The sequence below is a fragment of the Procambarus clarkii genome, chromosome 20 (assembly GCF_040958095.1).
Source record: "Procambarus clarkii isolate CNS0578487 chromosome 20, FALCON_Pclarkii_2.0, whole genome shotgun sequence".
Lineage (NCBI taxonomy): Eukaryota > Metazoa > Arthropoda > Malacostraca > Decapoda > Cambaridae > Procambarus > Procambarus clarkii.
Window position 1 is genome coordinate 41270942 of NC_091169.1, and position 14830 is coordinate 41285771.

Genomic DNA, 14830 nt, shown 5'->3' on the forward strand with positions numbered 1-14830 from the left:
TCAGTGTAAAAAGTCTCCTTGATGAGCATCCCTCCACTGATAAAATTCCACCAACAATAACTCTCATCTGGTTTGTGTTTCGATTATAATATTACACAAACATCGGCGTTTTTACCATGGACACAAACATCAAAGTAACCTGTTTAATCCACCATGGAAATGAACATTACTTTGTCATTTCACCATCGAGTAACCGGGCCTAATAGCCGATCGACACCGATTATGTCGATCGGCGTTTTCCAGCGCGATTGGGCACTGATGTATTATTGACAGGACCGGATTTTTGTTAATCAAGCGACGCTTTAAAAGTGAGGAATATCTGTAAACACAAAATCCGTTCATAAATATCACCCCCTGGAGGGTAGTAACGATTCTCAAACGACTTGAGAATGGTCCAGGACGGACCGAAACGTCGTCGTCCCTTCACCTTCTAGTGTGTGGTCTGGTCAACTAGTAACGTATGATTCTCAATAGATGGCTTTTGAGGTCTTGTCCTCCCCAGTAAAGGAGCCTATTGGGCACACGAACTACCCCTTCTTACCCTCCATCCTCGTCTCGTTGATGGTGTTTGGAGCCACGGTGAATAGAATAGGGGAATGTGAACCTTTCTCATAGATGTAGGCTGCCTTGGCGGACCTTAGAGTCGACGTGTGGGACCGGGAAACGTATATAATCTCTACCATAGACCAGTTGACAGCAAAACCAAATCTTGAAAGAGTAATTGCAAGGCGGCTACACCGTACTTGCAAGGCGGCTACACCGTACTTGCAGGTCAACTGTGCTCATGTGTACTGCAACACAGCGCAACATTGCAGTAGTGACTCATTAACTCGGTAAGATTAGTCGAAAATTACTCTTGAAATAAATACCAAAATGTCATATGAAATAAGTTTAATAGTAATTATAATAACCAAATGAAGTTATTAATAATTTTGTAACTATAAATTATTGGATTAGGGGCATTTATATATTTGTGTAATTTGTATAATTAGTCAACTATAAAGATGCTTAAACAAAACATGTTCTTCAACGCGGCAATTGTTAACAATTTGCAAACTACAACTAATAGCAATGTCAAACTAGAAAAAAGATTGACATTACTAATAATTAGAACAATTGTAATCACCTACACGATCATAATTATCCCGCCGGTAAAAATTATTAACTGAATAACATTTAATATCGAACACAACAGGCCATATAAAATAGCAAATGTCTATTCGTTATTAATGTTTATTTTTTTTGCGAGACAGGATTTTCACGTTGTTGTTGTTGTTATCATCAGAGGTAATAGGGATATAAGAGTAAATACTGTAAATATTGGGATTAAATAGTCACTATCCCATCACCCTTTACATTGATGTTTACATTGATTGTTTACATTGATTGTTTACATTGATTGTTTACATTGATTGTTTACATTGATTGTTTACATTGATTGTTTACATTGATTGTTTACATTGATTGTTTACCTTGATTGTTTACCTTGATTGTTTACCTTGATTGTTTGCCTTGATTGTTTGCCTTGATTGTTTGCCTTGATTGTTTACATTGATTGTTTACATTGATTGTTTACATTGATTGTTTACATTGATTATCAACATTTTTGCAGCTATTGCCACATCCAATAAGCACAATGACCGTAGCATTAATCCCTGATCACGTTGCAATTTTATCCTTATAAGCACAGAGACTGGATTATCAAGGCTGTGCACTAGGGGGGGGGGGGAGGGGAGCGCATATGGCAGCATACTCAGGGAGTGGCACTATGTTGGCCTCCTGTGAAACATTGCACATGAAATCCTACATTCCCTCCCCCCACCACCCTTCGTGATCGCCGTTTGAAGGGCTTCAAAAAATCCCCAATCATTTGTAAGTGATATGCCAGCTTTATAACATACATATACGCCCCCCCCCCATCCCACCCCACCCCATCCCACACGCACACCCACATTACGATAAAACCTGCACGTATAACATGTACATAATACGGGCTCGCCATAGCCTGTGATACATGGACACTTCGTTCCGAGTAGCTAAATCTAAAACAAATAACATGTACATGTCACAAAAACTAACCTTACATATAAAAAAGACGGGCTCACCATAGCCCGTGCTACTTGGAACTTCTTGTTCCAGGTAGCGAATCTTTAACAACAACAAGAAGCTAACCTTATGGCAATTGTTTATAGCACATCTGAGTGCTGAGAAATACATATATACATAACAAAACATCTGCAGGAGAAACCACATTTATCTTTCATTTGTCTTCTGACTCATCACTAACATAAAATCAACGTGTGATAGTAATTAAAGGAGTTCACTTCCTCCTGTCAAGCGCATATTAGGTGACCAGTGGAGTATCGCAACGATCAAAATTGTTCCTTTTCCCGTTTTGCTGTCATTCGATTCATTCCTGTATTGGATATCTCCTTAGTAGGCTACATAAGGCAAGGATATAATGTATGTAAATGTAGTGTGCTCCCTCCTCTCTGCCTCGGTTCCATTACAAGCCAACAGTACAACTGTAGAGGTAAAAACTACAGGATCTTCTTTAGCGTCTTCGTCAGACAAGATACTGGTGAGCTTCTTACGGAATTCCTTGCACTAAGGAGAAAGCGGTTTGGAACAACTATAAGGTATCACAGTAGTTTATGGGCTCACTGATAGCCCTTACTACATGGACATTTAGATTTAGCTACTTAGAACGAACACAGCATCGGGGTTTCCTTACGGGCTATTCATGCCCGTGTCACCTCTTGGTGCCTTAATCTGCATCACTCAATCTGGGTTTTGTACACGACCACATGGACGAAAATACAAGTACTTCACCCGTCTCTAAATAAGGTACAATGGGCTACTGGGAGTTTCTGAAGTCCCCTAAACATCTTGAATTCATCAAGATAAAGTTCATATTCTTGGAGAACATGGGAGTGTACTGGGAGGTGGACCAGAGCGAACACTTCTAACAAAGAAGGCGTAACATGAACATTAACAGGAGGCTAAATCACTCATGAAACAGACCGCCAAATGCATAGTAGCTTTTTGAAATAAGATTACACTGGCTTCTAACAAATATGATTACACTAGCTTCTAACAAATAAGATTACACTAGCTTCTAACAAATAAGATTACACTAGCTTCTAACAAATATGATTACACTAGCTTCTAACAAATATGATTACACTAGCTTCTAACAAATATGATTACACTAGCTTCTAACAAATATGGCCATTTATTATTAATATGTTTTGTGTGAATGGAATGAAGCAAATTAGCTGGTTTTCTCATTTGAAACAGTTTATGATTATGGAATTTACCTTTGTTTATGCATAATAAGTCTAAAAAATTGCATTTAAGAAACGACTATGAAATAGCACTCTCCAGGCTCAAAAAATTGTTACATTGTTACAGAGTAACTTGTGTCCATTAAATAAATGATGGACCCTGTTTCCAAATCAACATTTACCAAGGTCTTTCGTAAATCTAATCCAATTTATATCCATCGATTCGAGTTCTATTTTGTTTTAATGCATTTCAAAACACAGGCGAAGCCTACTACAGATACATTTATATCGTCTCTATCAAGCTTTCAGTTCGGTGGTTAAAAAATTGGCAATTTTTATCAACGCATTTTACGTTTTCGTAAAATCGGGAACAACTGTATGAGTGTTTTCCAACAGTTGGCTCCAGGACGCCAGGGTTTGAAGGCCAACTCTCGGTGTTGAGACAAAAAAAATATTGATGCGGACGAGAAACTTACCAATTAACGCTCGCAAGAGATTAAATGCCAAGCTGGTAACCGCGCCCAGTGTTGCCCACACACTTCAAGATTTTACAATAAAAAACATTGTTTTTGTAATTTTCAATTTTGCCCCAAGGAGCAAGTTTATTGGGCAGCGCCACTCATCCTGTGAGTGAACACACCGCCATAGTGACAGTATTGGGCAGCGCCACTCATCCTGTGAGTGGACACACCGCCATAGTGACAGTATTGGGCAGCGCCACTCATCCTGTGAGTGAACACACCGAGTTGCGTGGTGACCACCGGCCAGGTCGGACGCTCCTGAGGTCTCTCCGCACTGGCTAGTGTTTACGTTGGGTGATTGCTTGTTTGCCCTGCTGGTGGTGGTTTGCCACTGACAGGGTGACGTTTGCCTTCGCCATGGGGTCATCTCGCCCTCCAGTGCAGAAGACATTGTCGGCTGGTCTAGCGTTTACGGTGCCGGTGGACCATCCATTGGTTGGTGTCGCCCTGGTGGACGTGCTTCATGTGCAGCTGTCGGACCTGGTGGGCGTCCAGCTGCTTCAGGGCAACCGTGCTGTGGTAAAGTTCCGCCTCCAGGCTGCCTTTCAGGTGTTTCTCGAGCGTTGTGAGGGGCGTGTTTACCCACTCCCTGATTCAGCTGGCTCAGTTAAGGTGGTGAATCTTAGTGTCACCTTGACGTCTGTGGCGGTGCATGGTGCCCCCTTCGAATTTCAGGACGACTTTTTAACACGGTCCCAAATCGCTCAAAACAGGAGGTTAAGTGTTCGTTGGAACAAGGTCGTTGCCGGGCACTGTGTTGGTATGCTTGACGGCTCCCGCACCCTGACGATGTCGCTGAAGTGTAGTGTACCGTCGTCGATGTCCGTGTTGGGTTACACGCTCCGCTGCTTGTACCGGGGTCAACCGCGCACCTGTTATCGGTGTGGTCACGAGGGTCACCTGGCTGCGGCGTGCGACGTGGGTGCAACTGGTAGGGTGCATGTTTTTCGTGCAGAGGATTTCCCGCCCTTGTTACGTTCGGACGGTTCTGAGGATGGAGTAGGTGCTGTGCCTGAGGCGCCTGATTGCCTGTCTGCTGCTCCGCCTGTTGGGGCGAGTTCTACGGCGACACGTCAGGTGCCTGCTATGGCCCCTGGGGTTGTTGAGCCGGTGTGTGTGGGTGTCGGGCCGTCGCCTGAGCTGCGTGTAGTGAAGGATGTCTCGGTGGAGGTCCATGTCCCGCCCCCGCCTGTGGATGTGATACCGGCTCCCGGGGACGCGGGTTCTGCTGTTTTAGAGGGGGTGCTTCGGCAGGGGGAGGTGCCTGCCGTGCCTGTGTGTGTTGGTGAGTGTAGTTCTGCTCTTTCCGTCCCTTTGCAGAAGCGTGCGCGTCGGTGTTCTGAGGCTGTTTCCCTGGATGATGTGGACAGTGTGGGTGATGTGGCCTCTGTGGACTCTTCGGACGGTGCGGGTGTGGCCTGTGTGGATGTAAAGATGGTGGCCGTGCCTGCGGCGGGGCCTGCTGGGCGTGGTGTGGTGAGGCCTGTCTCGAAGCGTTCACGGCGGGCTCGGAGTGTGTCTCCCCTTCGTGGTGTGCCTTGGGAGGAGGTGGGGGAGTATGGTAATCTGGCGCCCCCCGCCGAGAATGGTGGTGCTGTGAGGGGCTCCGACGTTGCTACCTGTGCCTCACCTCCTGCGTCTCCTGCTGTTGGATCTCCGCAGTGGGGGGTTGTCCCTGCTGATCGGGACCTCGTCGTGATGTTGCGGAAAGATGTGCGCCAGAGGGCCTCGGCTCCTGTGCCCGGTGGTGGGGTCGGTGCCGCGCCTGCGTCCCCTGCTGTATCCCCTCCTTCCTTGCTCCAGTCTGGGGATTGCCTAGTCCCGTCTGCTGGGGTCGTGCCCTGTGAGGGTCCGGAGTTGGGCCCTTATCGGGATGCCCGGGTGCTTCCGATCCCGTGGTGCTCGTCCACTGTCTGGGTGTCGCGGGTGAAGGAGTTTGTGTATAGGGTGCCTGATAGGATGTCTCAGCCGAGGGCGCCGCCTGGTGGCCGGCTGCCCGCTGACCTGCGGGTGATATGGGAAGCGTACTGCTTGCGCTTTCCGATACACAAGTTTCCGGAGAAGTATTAGTTCCCGTCTTGCGCACGCTGCTAAGCCGTGCATGGATCAGCTGCCACCGTGACCACGACGCCCCGCCCCCCGGTGCGGGGAGTCTCCCTCTAACGTTCGCCTCTGTTTTCGTCGCCACTCCTCTCTCTACGGCCCATCACATCTACCGCTTTTGACTTTCTTCTCCTCCTGACCGTCAACGCGTCTCCTTACATCTGTCCTGGTGCAGTCATCGGGAGGGTTACCCCTTCATGCAAACTGCGCCTATTCTCAAGAAGAAGAAGAGTGAACACACCGCCATAGTGACAGTATTGGGCAGCGCCACTCATCCTGTGAGTGGACACACCGCCATAGTGACAGTATTGGGCAGCGCCACTCATCCTGTGAGTGAACACACCGCCATAGTGACAGTATTGGGCAGCGCCACTCATCCTGTGAGTGAACACACCGCCATAGTGACAGTATTGGGCAGCGCCACTCATCCTATGAGTGAACACACCGCCATAGTGACAGTATTGGGCAGCGCCACTCATCCTGAGTGTGAACACACCGCCATAGTGACAGTATTGGGAAGCGCCACTCATCCTGTGAGTGAACACACCGCCATAGCAGCATGTACAACACTCCCCAACAGGAAGAAAACCCGCTGGGTTGTTCATCCTGTCACTTGTTCCCAGACTCGGCTGGGACGTCGTTTTTGTAATGATGACAAAGAGTTCAATATTACTAGTTTTTCCACCTACGAGACGAATCAGCGTCTGCAACGCATTTAATATCTACAGAAATGAATATCTAATGTTGTTTATAATTATAATTACTTGTATCATTATATAAAGTAACACGAAATTAGTGTGTATAAATACATAAATGTGCACTATTACGTCTCCTAAATCAGTATTATATAGCTTAACGCAAATAATGTCATCAACAGGTACATAATAATTACAGGAGAAATATAGCCAACTGCCTCTTCGTAGTATAGGTAATGGTATAATTATAGTGTCAGTGGTGGCACCCACCACTGTAGTGCCATCATGGCACCCACGATTGTAGTGCCATCATGGCACCCACGATTGTAGTGCCATCATGGCACCCACGATTGTAGTGCCATCATGGCACCCACCACTGTAGTGCCATCATGGCACCCACCACTGTAGTGCCATCATGGCACCCACCACTGTAGTGCCATCATGGCACCCACCACTGTAGTGCCATCATGGCACCCACGATTGTAGTGCCATCATGGCACCCACGATTGTAGTGCCATCATGGCACCCACGATTGTAGTGCCATCATGGCACCCACCACTGTAGTGCCATCATGGCACCCACCACTGTAGTGCCATCATGGCACCCACCACTGTAGTGCCATCATGGCACCCACCACTGTAGTGCCATCATGGCACCCACCACTGTAGTGCCATCATGGCACCCACCACTGTAGTGCCATCATGGCACCCACCACTGTAGTGCCATCATGGCACCCACCACTGTAGTGCCATCATGGCACCCACCACTGTAGTGCCATCATGGCACCCACCACTGTAGTGCCATCATGGCACCCACCACTGTAGTGCCATCATGGCACCCACCACTGTAGTGCCATCATGGCACCCACCACTGTAGTGCCATCATGGCACCCACCACTGTAGTGCCATCATGGCACCCACCACTGTAGTGCCATCATGGCACCCACCACTGTAGTGCCATCATGGCACCCACCACTGTAGTGCCATCATGGCACCCACCACTGTAGTGCCATCATGGCACCCACCACTGTAGTGCCATCATGGCACCCACCACTGTAGTGCCATCATGGCACCCACGACTGTAGTGCCATCATGGCACCCACGACTGTAGTGCCATCATGGCACCCACGACTGTAGTGCCATCATGGCACCCACGACTGTAGTGCCATCATGGCACCCACGACTGTAGTGCCATCATGGCACCCACGACTGTAGTGCCATCATGGCACCCACGACTGTAGTGCCATCATGGCACCCACGACTGTAGTGCCATCATGGCACCCACGACTGTAGTGCCATCATGGCACCCACGACTGTAGTGCCATCATGGCACCCACGACTGTAGTGCCATCATGGCACCCACGACTGTAGTGCCATCATGGCACCCACGACTGTAGTGCCATCATGGCACCCAGACAAGGGGGGTGGTCATGGACGGTAGTGCTAGACGGGAGGTGGAGGACTTGCCTTGAGGTGATTTCGGGGCTTAGCGACCCCGCGGCCCGGTCGTCGACCAGGCCTCCTGGTTGCTGGACTGATCAACCAGGCTGTTGAACGCGGCTGCTCGCAGCCTGACGTATGAGTCACGGCCTGGTTGATCAGGTAACCTTTGGAGGTGCTTATCCAGTTCTCTCTTGAACACTGTGAGGGGTCGGCCAGTTATGCCCCTTATGTGTAGTGGAAGCGTGTTGAACAGTCTCGGGCCTCTGAGAGAGAACTCTTATCAACATCAGAGTACCTGTTGCAACTCTGCTTTTCAAGGGGGGTATTCTGCACATCCTGCCATGTCTTCTGGCAGGATGTGCAGAAGGCCTGGTGGACCAAACTCTCACAAGTCGAGCCTGGCCTCGGGCCGGGCTTGGGGAGTAGAAAAACTCCCAGAACCCCATCAACCAGTCGGCTGAGCTTCGATTATATCAACCACAGTCTCACACAAGCGACAGTAGTCTATAATTGGCTCAATTACATGATGTCCACATTTTGCCTTTTTTTCCTGTTGTTGAAATTTTGCATTTTCTCTTTTTCGCAACAAATATCGCAAGCAGCACCTTGCGAGCGATTTAGAAACGCGATAGTTTGATCCTTAAAATGATAACGATAGAACATTAGATTCAGGATTTCAAAATACATTAGTAGAGTGAAATAGAATATTAGTAGTCTTTTGAATTAGGTTCTCCATATACCAGCGGGATTAGAATAACCATTCAGCACGGCCACTTTTTAACAGTTCGACAGCGTCATGATTTAGATAATTACTTCAGTTATTAAAACAGCTGACATTTGACGCGCCTGCCGATAGCGTTGAAATTAGCGCGCATCAAGTGGGAGGACAGGCAGATCCACTCGGGGTGGGGAGGGGGGGGGGGTCAAGGTCAGTCAAGTATTATAGGTCTATGAACTAAGAATATGTTGACCACTCTACGTCATCAATACTTTAAAAACGCGACCCGACTTGACCTGATCTAAATAAAAAAAAAATCTACGTGGTATGCACTGGATGTGACGTAACTATGACGTCATAGTAACGTCACTAATGAAGTAATGCTTTTATTGCATCCCGGGATGCATATCCCCCCCCCCCCCCCCTTATCGTTGAAGTTCAACTTTTCATTTCTCGGTTACCATCTCCCCATCACCCCCCCCCCCCCCACAAAAAAAAAAAATGGCTATCTTTCTCCAAATTTCTGACCGACAATTTACAGGCTGCATTTCCCAATTCGGCACTTTTCAGCGCCGGGCTGTGAAAGGTAGCGTTACTTTGTAATTGATAGCTCCCAATCTGCAAGTAAAATTTTTTGTACGGAATGTTGTAATTTCCAGCTCTTAATTTGCGTAGTGGTTACATTTTCCAGTTTTCCAGGTGGTGGCGGAAAAAGGGGAAAAACCTTTAACGAGAAGTGCCTTTTGTTTCCAATAGGCTGTAAAGTTAGTGAGGAAAATACTTTTTTTTCTCTCCCTCCTTGTGTAACTTCAGTAACTAATCTTTCTGGTGTCCAATATACAGTTGAAGCAACAAGTTGTGAATTTATCGCTGCGGAAGGTGGGGGGAGGTTTCACTTCGTGAGATTTACTAGCCCTGCAAGTGATGTTTTTAAGGTCACTTAGATGATGCTGAGAGGTCGAGGAGGAGATGGGATGGGGTCAGGGGGTCAGAAGGTGGAGGTCACTTGCACATAGTGCCTCGGTTGACCCCATAACAAGGGGGGGGGGGGGTCAGGGATGTAATGTGAGGAGTCTGGTGCTTGTTTGGAGATGGGTCAGCATGAAAATTAAATTTCTCGTTGCAATTTCTTGTTGTGCTGAAAAAAACATCAGCACAATACTATATATAATCTCAGCTTTTAGCAGACGACTATAAAATATTATGTTGCATTTAATAATTTCACCGGCAGTATTTAGTGAAGTTGTTACGACTATTGTCATTACTTCAATTACTAATACTGGCATTACTAGGCCTACTAATGTAGGCCTAGTAGCAACTATTACTGTAAAAGTCTATAATGGTTAATAGTAATGAGTTTCACCGTTATATATTCACATAAAACACCAAAAATATATAACTTTTGTTTGTCAAAACATTAGGCTTTTATTTGAGGCGAGAAATGTAAAATTTTAGAGAATTTAGAAATAATTACGACGAAGGCTTCTAAATCTAAAAATTTAGATTTTTCTAGATTTTTACAAATTTCTAGTTCTTGAAAAATATCCGGCTAAAGGAATCTCGTGAGCACCATGATACACATCTTATGAAAAATATATTCTTGAGTATGCTCCTCCTGCAAGGAATCTCTGCACATTTTCTTTGCGTTTCTTTGGGTAAATATCTGTCCCTCAGCTTGAAGCTCTCTGATCTTCTTCAGCCTCACACATTAGTGGTTCTGTGCGTCGTTATCACTTCTGCGTTGTTCTTTACTAAAGGACATAATGCGACACTGGACAAACGGGGCAGAGATGTCGGAAGGACACTTATTGAGTTCATGTTATCAGTTCCACTTATTTATGAATCCTGAAGTTGTGAGGGCAATTTAATACAAAACCTTGTGTGATCATTATTAATTTTTGTAAGTAATTGCATTGAAATATAGACGTTCGTCTCTGCACTCGATCTTAGTGAGTATAACCCGCGCATGCATATCTTGTTATCCAATCTACTCTCATACTAATACAAAACTGATGAGAAATATTTAAGATACATTCTTAACCAAAAGAAGGGTTCAACATGTCGATATCTCAGTATTTTTACGGTTATGGGAGTTGGACGTTATTATTTAATCATTATTGTTTGTGTTTATTTAAACACATTTGAAGGTTTCTAAAGGCGAGAGAGACTCAGACTACCAGGCAATGAAAAACCCCGAGGAGGATAGAAAGAGCCTAAGCTACTCTACTGAGACAACATCCTTTAATATACATATCAAAACATACTTGAATGACAAATTACGAGCTACAACAGTGAATTCCCAGCCACCTTAAGGCATAACCAACCCTTCCAACTAGAGCCCATCACCACCAAAGAGAAACCAGTAGTGCGAGCGAGACGAGAAAACTGGGGCCAGATTCACGAAGCAGTTACGCAAGCACTTACGAACCAGTACACCTTTCCTCAGTCTTTGGCAGCTTAATGAGCTCCGAAGCACCAGGAGACTGTTTAATAATTGCAAACTAACTGTTTATAACAATAACAACAGTTGATTGGGAAATTTTCATGCTTGTAACCTGTTTAATAAATGTAACCAAAGCCGTCAAAGATTGATGTACACGCTCGTAAATACTTGCTTAACTGCTTCGTGTAATCTAGCCTCTGATATGCAATGCAAAGCGCCTAGGAAAAGCTCTATTACACTCACCAGGAAAGTAAAGAATCTCTTCGTGAAGTTCGTATTCTGTTCCGGGTATGGTGAGGACGCACTCGAACAGGGTCTCCGGGTCGAGTTCGTAGTCGAAGACCTCCAGATCGATGCTGATGTTGAAGTAGCCAAGCTCTGGGAAGTGTTGACTCTCTACCTTGGCTCCCTCGATCACATCTCTCCTGTACACACACACATTAGGTCACTGGTGAGTCGAATCTCTTTGGGGGAGAGTACAGTGTGAGATGGGGGAGTAGGCATATAGATTGCGAATTGAAGAGGTGTGTGATAGTGGTTGTTTAGCGTGACGCACAAAGGATGTGAAAGGGTCGATAGACAGGTGAGGAGAAGTGGCTGATAGACAGAGATAAGACAGAGGGGGAGGGAAGGGAGAAGCCGCAAGAATAACACTATTATTATTTGTTTTGCGAAAAGTGGAATAAACAACATGTGAAAGGGTTATTGGTATTTAATGTTTTTCTTCTTTTGCGGCTACGAAAATGAGGAGGGAAAGAGAGAGAGAAATAGAAGAAAGGAATAAGAAAAAAACGCCAAAGAAAGATAAACAAGAATCTACTCGAAACCAACAGAGGCTGCGAATGGAGAGAGGAGGACTGAAAAATGAAATGAAACATTGAGAGTAAATGAAACAAAAGGTGCCAGTAATGATACTCTTCCATCTGGACGAAACCAACGAAGGAATGCACTTTATTGAACACAGTTGTCGAGACACGACGATGAAGAAAAAGTTTAGCGTGTACAGTCCCCCCCCCCCCCCCCCCCCCACAAGCACGAAGATAAAGCCGAGGACGAAGAACAGGACAATACAGAATAAAACAATCCCACAGCCGCTTATCTTTTGTTTTTTTCTGGGCTCGAACCAGTCATAAACACTTACTCCGTCAACGTGTTTGCTAGCTGGCTACCAGGAAAATGTTTGTTAAACACAGGTTTTAGAAGTACACTGACAGCACACGGTAAAAAGGGAGGAAGTGATTTGGCATTGTAGCTTGTGTGTAGTTTGAGAACATTACTCTGACGTCAAACACGATTAGGATACAAATATTATAGTATTTCCATTTTATATTATAAGAGACTGCTACTAAAATATAATCTTACCCTTTCAGTCATACTCAACATTATATATTATATATAATATATATATATTATATATATATTAATGTCAGACGGGCTATACCTATTGGAAGTTTAAAGGAACTTTGTTCATGTATGCAAATGCTGTTGACCAGACCACACACTAGAAGGTGAAGGGACGACGACGTTTCGGTCCGTCCTGGACCATTCTCAAGTCGATTGAGAATGACGACATATCATCGCCTGCATATGCAAGTGCTATAAGCGGCATATATCCCGTCACCTTTCATATAAATAGGAGTTAATGGAAGGATATTTTTAGTCCCTCAACCTTTTTGTCGCTCAGACCTACACTAACACTACACTAACCTACACTACAGACCTACACTAACTCCTACACTGGACATTACAAACAGTCGTGACAACTTTAGATGTTATGTCCAAGTCAGTGTAATTACGTGTGCAAGTCAAAACAGCTGCACTCACGTTTAAGAATTACTAACACATTAAAATTGTGGCGCTCTCTTGCCACTTCTTAGAATACCATTTTGTCTAGTTCATGACATCAGGCGTTTCTTACTTCAAACTACCATTAGAACCCTGAGAATAAAAGAGATGGCGTCCTCGTTCTAAGAAACATGCACTCCTGGGTTTAATGACACATTATACAATAGTATATAACTAAGGAGGTCACAGAACACGTGACCACAAAATGCCAGAACCACCACCAGACTGGACTGGACCGGACCAACCAGTTTCCAATTTCAATTTCACTTCCTCTTCCTTTACAAGTGTCTGTTCAGTGTGTGTGTGTGTGTGTGTGTGTGTGTGTGTAAGTGTAACATGTGGTAAATCCTTTATAGGCGAAACATTCCCTTAAACATAGGTTACAAACATGCAAATAAACATTAATATTAATTTCTGATAAATAATTTGAATTTTGTTTAAAAAGAAAATTAATCTGTAGCCTCCTTCCCAGCTTCGGATAGTAGTGAAGACCCAAAAATACAACACTGACAACGTCCAGCGTGTGTGTATATTCGCAGCTTTTAATTGGTTATACGAAACCACTTGTTTCGTATAACTAGTCTCTTCTTTGCGTTCTTCAGATACTGTAACAAGTCGCTTGTTCATCATTTCTCTCGTTTTGTCTTGGGACGTTACTTGCAGTCCTTGCTCTTCCTTCTCAAGACATCAAGATGCGATTCTTGGCTGCCATTTGACCAGGCAAATGGCAAGAGTTGCCATTTGTGGTCATTCAATACGACTAGCCACTTGTTAATGTGTAACATTTCTCGTCTCTCTCTCTCTCTCTCTCTCTCTCTCTCTCTCTCTCTCTCTCTCTCAATAATCTCATTTTCTGTTGCCCCTGAAACGTTCCCAAATACAGTACACCTCGCTCACACATCCTTAACACCCCCTCCTCCCGCTCACTACTCACCTGGATGAAGAAGTACTTCTGAAAATGGCAATGTTTGGCTCTGGGAAGATGCCTCCCGCCCGACAGGACACCACTACACTCTCCTCACTAGGCTTCGTATACGTCATCGACATGTCCATGGCAGGTGCTGCAAGGGGGGCAGAGAGACCAGGAATGATTAGTGACGATGGTGTGGTGTGGGGTAGACATAGGTCAATGAACTCATATACTTGAAAAATCATTTTATCACGCCATTGTGAGGCTATGGCGCGACTTGTAGCCTGTTAAATTCCTATGGAATCAATCACCAGGCTACAAGTCTCTCCATTGCCTCTAAATGATTTTCTTCGGCATATTGCTCTAGTATTTACCTGTAAGAAGGTATTTCAACTGTGATTAATTAGTCTTCAGGCTAAAATAGATACTTTGCTATTCGGCTTTATTATCCATCGCATTAACTTCTGCTTAATTAGCTAATATAATTAGGCTACAGGGTGTAATTAGCACATTAAACCTCTTAAAGACCATCACATCTTGTTCAAGACAAGAGTTATCTGTACTAACGCTGTAGTTATATTACAAATATTTATTATAAATGTATTTGAATTTAATTTGCACATGTTTATATATAGGATATAAATTAACAATGGAATATATAATAAATGATAATTATATAATTGTAACATAATTAGTTCCCAGACACAATGGATTAAACATAATTAGGAACATTATTTTATCTGAATTATTGCATAAGGAATAATTAGACCAATTAGTCTCCGTAATCACCTGGACGTGTTTACAGTTAATATGAAGCTTGTTGCTCTTTCAATGTTAGCAGCGCAATGAAGAAAATATAATCTGAA

General features: G+C 44.6%; 1 protein-coding gene across 3 annotated transcripts in view; it reads right to left on the minus strand.

Annotated features, from left to right (window-relative positions):
* LOC123755507 (uncharacterized) overlaps positions 1–14830 on the minus strand; it is a 470690-nt gene that overhangs the window by 30309 nt on the left and 425551 nt on the right. For all 3 annotated transcript variants that reach the window (XM_069327892.1, XM_069327891.1, XM_069327890.1), the window contains exons 4-5: positions 13989–14115; positions 11453–11634 (exon numbers count right to left, since the gene is read on the minus strand). In XM_069327892.1, the coding sequence (XP_069183993.1) occupies positions 11453–11634; positions 13989–14115 (309 nt within the window). The remainder of the gene's footprint in view (positions 1–11452; positions 11635–13988; positions 14116–14830) is intronic.